At 31.4% G+C, this 6,912-nt stretch overlaps 1 protein-coding gene across 2 annotated transcripts; it reads right to left on the bottom strand.

The window, feature by feature from the left end:
• Nucleotides 1-233: 233 nt before the first annotated feature.
• On the bottom strand, nt 234-6,772 carry UHRF1 (ubiquitin-like with PHD and ring finger domains 1). Of its 2 annotated transcripts, none has more exons than XM_018460619.1 (9): nt 6,533-6,772; nt 6,377-6,475; nt 4,664-5,247; nt 4,205-4,556; nt 3,955-4,131; nt 3,697-3,853; nt 1,090-1,294; nt 594-1,001; nt 234-501 (listed from the first exon to the last, which is right to left on the bottom strand). In XM_018460619.1, exons 2-9 carry the CDS (start codon nt 6,458-6,460, stop codon nt 282-284), a joined length of 2,187 nt encoding a protein of 728 aa, XP_018316121.1. In that variant the 5' UTR covers nt 6,461-6,475; nt 6,533-6,772; the 3' UTR covers nt 234-281. The 2 variants fall into 2 exon arrangements, with proteins under 2 accessions (XP_018316121.1, XP_018316122.1); XM_018460620.1 differs by having other exon boundaries at nt 6,377-6,540; nt 6,648-6,772.
• Nucleotides 6,773-6,912: the final 140 nt, after the last annotated feature.

Here is a 6,912-nt window from a genome sequence, read left to right as displayed (position 1 = left end):
ATTACAAAATATAGAAAAATAATATCAAATTGAAATTGAAAACAATAAACAACATGAGATAAATTGAGAATAATTTCAGAGTATGAATATTTAAAAAATGCAGACTCCAAAATTATTACAAACCAATTCAGGATGTAAATATATATGTACGATTTTATAGATATTAAGAATTAAGATAAATGATTATATTAATTACAATTTAGAACAAAATGAAAGAAAATTTAACTCTGTGATTCGATAATACAAAATGAGCAAGTCACATCAATAACTTAATGAAGATATTATCGTTCACCTTTGTAACCAGGATAAATTAATAATAATGCAGATGATAATGTCTTATTGACCTCCATATCATAAATATTACCTAGAGAGTATCGACATGTAGGACAGAAATAAATCTTGGAATCAAAAGTCTGTTTTAAGCATTTTAAGCAAATGTTATGTTCGCAAGGTGTTGTTACAGGATCGTAAAGTATCCCAAGACAGCAAACGCACTTAAATCTGCAAGATATAAAATTTTATTGTATCAAGTGTCAGGTTAATTACTGAGAGTCATTTAAAAAATATTTAATACTTTATATAAAGCATATTACCTCTCTGAGACACAATCCAAGAAGGCAGGTTTCCCATTGATCAACGTTGCTTTACATTCATCCCATAATTTAGCATTTACTTTATCATTTTCTATTAAATCCTTCAATTCATCCTCCAAATAAAAAACTGACTTAGACTTTTTAAATTTCTTAATGGGCACACTACCTTCTTCGTCATTGTCACTGATGGATCGTTTCTTAGCTGAGATCTCATTCTTCATGTTATTCTCTTGATCGAGATACCCATCAGGATACAACATCTTTAGACCAAGAAATTCTATTCTCTCTTTTCCCTTCTTAGTCCACGGTGCAGGAGTGGGATCATCTCTTCTTAATACATACTTCCACATACGAAAACCGTTACTTGTGTTAGGATAATATTTTACTACTTTATATATACCATCGTATCTGTGAGAATAAAAAATTGTTAAAGAAAGATCGTTAAAGAGTGATATACTGCAGATCTATAGGAGTAAAATCAATGCGTTCAATGTACCTGTTACCTTCCTTCGGTGCATATTTACTAAATTTCCCTAATTTATAATTGCGCACAACTCGAACCGGTTTCCCTTTTTCCCAATTGTTCTCATTAGCCGACGCACCAATTACAGTATTTACGGAAGCATTACAATTCTTAGCTAATGCCAGATTCATTCTACTTAGTTCCTGGTCTTTGCTTTGTGAGTTGGTTCTTTTGTTACCTGTATATCCATAAAAAATATAAATATAAATACAAATATGCTCGCCTGTGAATGTGCATTGAATACATAGACACATTTTGATTGGATTATGAAAAGTAGAGTTCGACCGAAATTTCGGTTTCAGTCAGTTTCGGTCAAAAATTAGGGTTTCGTTTTGATTTCAGTTTCAGTCGAAATTAAAAGAAAATTTCGGTGAGTAAACCGAAACTATACAAGTTGCAACGCGCCAGTGAACATTTAAAAAACTGTTCAATTTTAATTATTAACTCGTTGAATAAGCTTAAGACAATTTGAGTACAAACTTTGATGTGATCCTAATAATAACTGTGATTTGATTTCTTTAATTAAAAATGAGAATACAATATTATTATAAAAAAGGTGGTATTATGGCTAGTGTATATATTATAGCCTCCCTTAATATCTCTGTTATTATATAGCGAATCCTAATGATTATTTATGGAATTATTTGTTCAGTAGTTCGCCGTTACACTATGACGCTAATATATCGATATTCAATAGCTAGCACTTATTATGACGCGTTTTTACTTTCAAGTATTTTGAAACGTTTCTGAGATACACTTTAGCATTTAATTACACCTACTTCCCCTCATTTTTCTTAAACTTGAGCGTATTATCATGAATATATGTATTTTTGAGTATGTTATTTGCTATTTAACATTTTATTTGACTGTATATATTTTGAATTATGCAAACTTAAGCAATAGCATGGCATTTTGGCATTTGGCCCTCTATGGATATTGATTACTCACGATCTCTTTTTTGAGGTTTTCATATCAAAATAATTAATTGATAATCGATTGTAGCTTTACTATTAATAGTTTATATTACTATTTTTGGTACTGACAAGGGAAGTTTCACAACTGTCCGAAACCAATTTGATTCTTCATAAAATATGTTGTTAAACACGAATATGTTGTTAAACACCGATTTGGATCTAAATCCAAATCGGTTCCGGACAGTTGTGAAACTTCCCTTGTGAGATTTTTAGTACTGAGCATCTTATATGCAGAAATTATGTGAATGTATAAACATTTATTTGTATACATTTTAAAATGTTTTACTTTTTGTTAATTTTGTAATCATTTTCTAAACAAACGGACAGATACCGTTTTCTAAACAAAACTAATTTTTTAAGACTATTTTTATGGTAGGTCACATTCCACCATTACCATCCATGTTTTTCTTCAAGTCATTATGCACTGTCGTCACATGTTTATTAAGTGTCCTAAGTAATAAATATTTCGTAACTTTGAATACAGAATTGATTCAACAACATTTTAATGAATGTAATTGTCAATGAGTTTTGAACTTAAATACTGATCATTAATCAAGTTATTGTAAAAAATGTAACTTTGTTTGTGGTGCCATAATATCATCTTCTCCTCTATTATTATATATCGTTAAATATTTTAATAAAATCCTGTTTTTTAAAGAGAGAGTACATAAATTTGTCATAATTTCTGAAAATCATACGGTCTCTGTAAAATTAATCCAAGTGTCGATTTTTTTTTTTAGTAAAACTTATCTAAGTTTCAGTTTTGGTTTCATTTTCGGCCGAAATTAAATGACAACCGAATATTCGTTTTCGGTTTTGGCCGGAGGTCAAAATGTGGTTTCGGTTGGACTCTAATGATAAACAACAATTCTTTTTAAAATAATGAGAATAGGGCTACGAACCAAACAAGATCTCGATGCTATATTATTAAAAAACAAACAGAAAGTTTATTAAAACATATGTTTCAACCCCAATCGGGTCTCTCATTCTCTCTATTAAAACAATATAACGCAATTTAAAATTCAAACGAAATTAACTAATCATCATAATTATCAGAATAAAAAATTATGAAAACATATAACAGTATTAACTAAATTCATCGCTATGAATGTGAAAAAATTCTAAATAGATGTATCGTTTAGCGCCGGATGACCGTGGTCAAGGCGCGTTGTTTTATATTATTTTATATTATTTTACAATAAAAATAAATTCTAAATACATTATTAAATCGCTTTGTAGTCGTCAACGAAACGAATGTCTTACAGTAGAGTCAACAGGAATAGTCAAAAGCATAATACAGAGATTTTGTAATACAAAAATGACCAACAATTAAGCCAACTATAAAGTTTAGTCTAAAAAATAATAGTGAGACCTAATTAATTTAAAAAATAATGTATTATTAATAGCATATGTCGCAAAATAAAATGTATTAAATATTAAAAAATATAAATTCTAGAGAAAAACGGTTATAAAAATAAAAAATAAATGATACCTGGTGAATTGGTTGTAATCCATCGCAAATTTTTTTATTTAAAAAAACAAAATATTCGAAAATTGCGTATTGAGCTATCTTGATTAGAGTTCTTTTTAATTTGATATAGGATACCTGACAAATCTCTACCACCCGAGCCGCTGTATAAAAACTCATCACCATTGTCGTAGTCCTCCTCATATCCACCCGACAAAACAATAGAATATGCACAGTCACTTGGTCGTCCATGGATGCCAGCTACAGGTGGTCTATGCACTCCCGCTTCCGAAACCTAAAGAGATCTCTTTTTCATATTCATTTGAAAGACAGATTTATCAAGATCAAGCCACTATGTGGAAGAAACTACATAGAATTTGCTTTCTTTTTTTTTACCTGTATTCTAAACTTCCAAGTAGTACCAACATCCACACCCGGAATTGGTCCACTATGATTAGAAGGAACCATGTAACAGACTTTTTGTCTCCGAACACAAGCCATTCCACCACCCCAATTTCGCTCGTTTTCGGGGCGGACGAGTTGCTTTTTTGTCTTTTTCAATGTGTCTCCTGCCTGTAATAAATAGAATAGTATAATGACACCGATAATAAAAATTGTGACAAATTATCAATAAAGGTATATATACCTTCACAATTTCGTTTTCATCATTTTTGCATTCAGGGCAATACCAATAAGCTTCCTCTGGCAGTTCTAGGAGTGGTGGGTTCAAGCATTTCATATGAAACATATCATCGCACTCATCACAAATCAAAAGCGTGTTTTCCTCTTCTTTGCCTGCACAGATTTTGCAGCCGCAAGCTCGACACTCTTCGTCAGGATTGTCCTCGCACTCATCACAATTAGGAGCTGTAGGTCTGCATTTGCCGTTACTTATCATTAATCGTTCGTCTTCTACAGTTCTCTCTGTTAATAATTTGGGTGCTTCTATAGCGTATATCTCTTCTATGACTCTCTTTTGAATGCAAAGAACAGTATTGCTGTGTTCAAAGAAAAAATTAATACAAATCAAAATTTTTTTGTATAATTTTTGTACATTTTATTATTTTGCTTTATATGCTAATATAATGACAGAACAAAGACGTACCTGATGTGCAATTGTCCAACTAACTCTCGCCATGTTCTTTTTATTATTATTTTAGTTATAGTGAAGTCAAACCACAATCCAATTTTCTTATTATTTTCTAGGTTATAATTAATCATGACTTTTTGATCAATGGACAATTCGTCAAATGGTATAGAACGTTGTGCACGCGGTCGTACATATACTTCAGGTATATTGTCAGGATACAGTGTGTTATCGAACTCCCATAATATTTCATAAAACATTTGACCTTCCTTTCTATAAATATTTTTTATAATAGCTTCATACCAGGCACCAGTTTTTTCATACATACAATCAACCGCATCGCCAATTTTGTAATATAAACTCTCAGTTTTTTCAAATTTTGTTTCTAATGCTTTTTCTAATTCTTTTTCTTCGTCCACTTTTTCTTCTTTTGTATTTTCTTCATTCTCAACATCATTCATCACTGCCTTTATTATAAGCAATATGGTGTCATTAAAATTGATACTGTAATTATCAAGCCGATAGCCATTTTCTAATTGTTTTCCAGAAAAGAATAATCGTTGCAAGTCTTTTTTAACATTCAGCTGCTTTTCAATCTTACACTGAATAATGAAAAACATCCATATAAATATATATTATTAAATAGTATTTATAACCGAATCTTATATTTTAGAGAATATATAAATATTTCGAAAGGTGTTCAAATTGAAATTATAATTTATCAAAGTTATAAGGTATTGTAGTAAAAAAACATAAATAATAGTAAATATTGTTTATCAAGGCCGTAATCACGCTACATGTTGCCGGTTACGGTTGTCGATTCTATTTTCATCAATCACTTTGCAGCTAACCTGCACTCGCTGCATCATGGTTGGCTGAAATAGAATAGAACTACAACTAGCAACCGTAACCGACAATTTGTAGCATTATTAGGCCTAACGTTCGTTATTTTATTTAAGGAGACCCTAAAGCCGTCTGTATTACCGACTAAATTATAATTTTTGTATAACAAATACTTTTTTCTCTTTCACAGATTCAAAAATCCTTTTCCAGGATTAAAGTATACACATTACGTGTTTGTGAGGTGGAAATTATGCCGAGAATGACAAAAATTTCAAAATTGAAATCTTAAGAAAAATTTTTTTGTCGTTCTCGGCATAAATTCCACAAACACGTATTAATGTGTATACTTTAATCCTAGAAAAGGATTTTCGAATCTGTGAAAGAGAAAAACGTATTTGTTACACAAAAATTGTGATTTAATCGGTAATAAAGACGGCGTTAGGATCCTCTTAATGCTTTAGAAAAAAATGATCAAAAATTTCTCTATCAATTTTGACAGACTTTTTAGCACGAATTAATAAATTGTTTCAGATTTGTTGAAAAATATTTGACATTTCGCAGATAATATTGGAAGTATTCGTTGCCATAATTTTGTTAGGTCCTGACACCATTGGTTTTTTTCTTTGAGGCCAAATAAAAGATCTGGTCTAATCATCTGTGAAACTCCAAATATTTTTCAATAGTTTAGGCAATAGCTCGGACATGGATATTAAGCCTGTTCTTTTTGGCTAAACTTTTGCCCCAGTTCATTTTTCTTTCTCTTCTTTCCTCCTGAAGAAAAAAGGAAGATTAATTGGACATAAGTTCAGCCAAAAAGAACAGGCCTAATCATTGTCGTGCTTAATATATATTCTTACAATATATAGGAAATAAAGTGATAAACGGTACCTTTAACTCTTCCACGGTGGTATGTTTGGTAATTGCCTTCAGCAATATCTTCTTCCCGTCTACAGTCTTTACATTAATAGACATATTAACGGAATGAAGTTTTTGTTGTTAGATAAGAGAAATAATCAGAATTATAGAATAATGATCGGAATGAAGATCGGATTCTGAACGAAGATTAGAGGTTAAGACGGATACAAGACCAGACAGAAACGTGAGAACACGTTTCAAAGACAATAATAGAAAGAACGAACGATAGAATTTGCCAAATTACTTTTGCTTATGCACTTTGCGAATGCTGCCACCTATTCGTTGCCGTTATTCATGATTATTTTCAATCAGTTCTGACGTGTGAACAGCCGTTAGACGTCATCAGACTTTGGCGGGAACACAGAAGCGGGAACAGTGGCGGTTTTCGTTATACAACCAGAAGCACAGTATATACAGTAGCGCAACTCTCACCTTTGATGTCAGATGGATAAAAATGACATCGCTGCACATGCGCGAGCGATGTATGGCTGCGTTCAGCAGAACGTTTG

Source organism: Mycetomoellerius zeteki, unplaced genomic scaffold (assembly GCF_001594055.1).
Source record: "Mycetomoellerius zeteki isolate Tzet28-1 unplaced genomic scaffold, Tzet1.0 scaffold956, whole genome shotgun sequence".
NCBI lineage: Eukaryota > Metazoa > Arthropoda > Insecta > Hymenoptera > Formicidae > Mycetomoellerius > Mycetomoellerius zeteki.
This window is presented reverse-complemented; position numbering and strand designations above follow the sequence as displayed.

Coding starts and splice junctions, on each gene's coding strand:
- UHRF1 (XM_018460619.1), bottom strand. CDS start 6,460: ATGTCTATTAATGTAAAGACTGTAGACGGGAAGAAGATATTGCTGAAG. Junction 3,854..3,954: donor CTTGGAAGTTTAGAATACAG/GTAAAAAAAAAG, acceptor AGATCTCTTTAG/GTTTCGGAAGCGGGAGTGCA. Junction 1,295..3,696: donor GGGTGGTAGAGATTTGTCAG/GTATCCTATATC, acceptor ATGGATATACAG/GTAACAAAAGAACCAACTCA.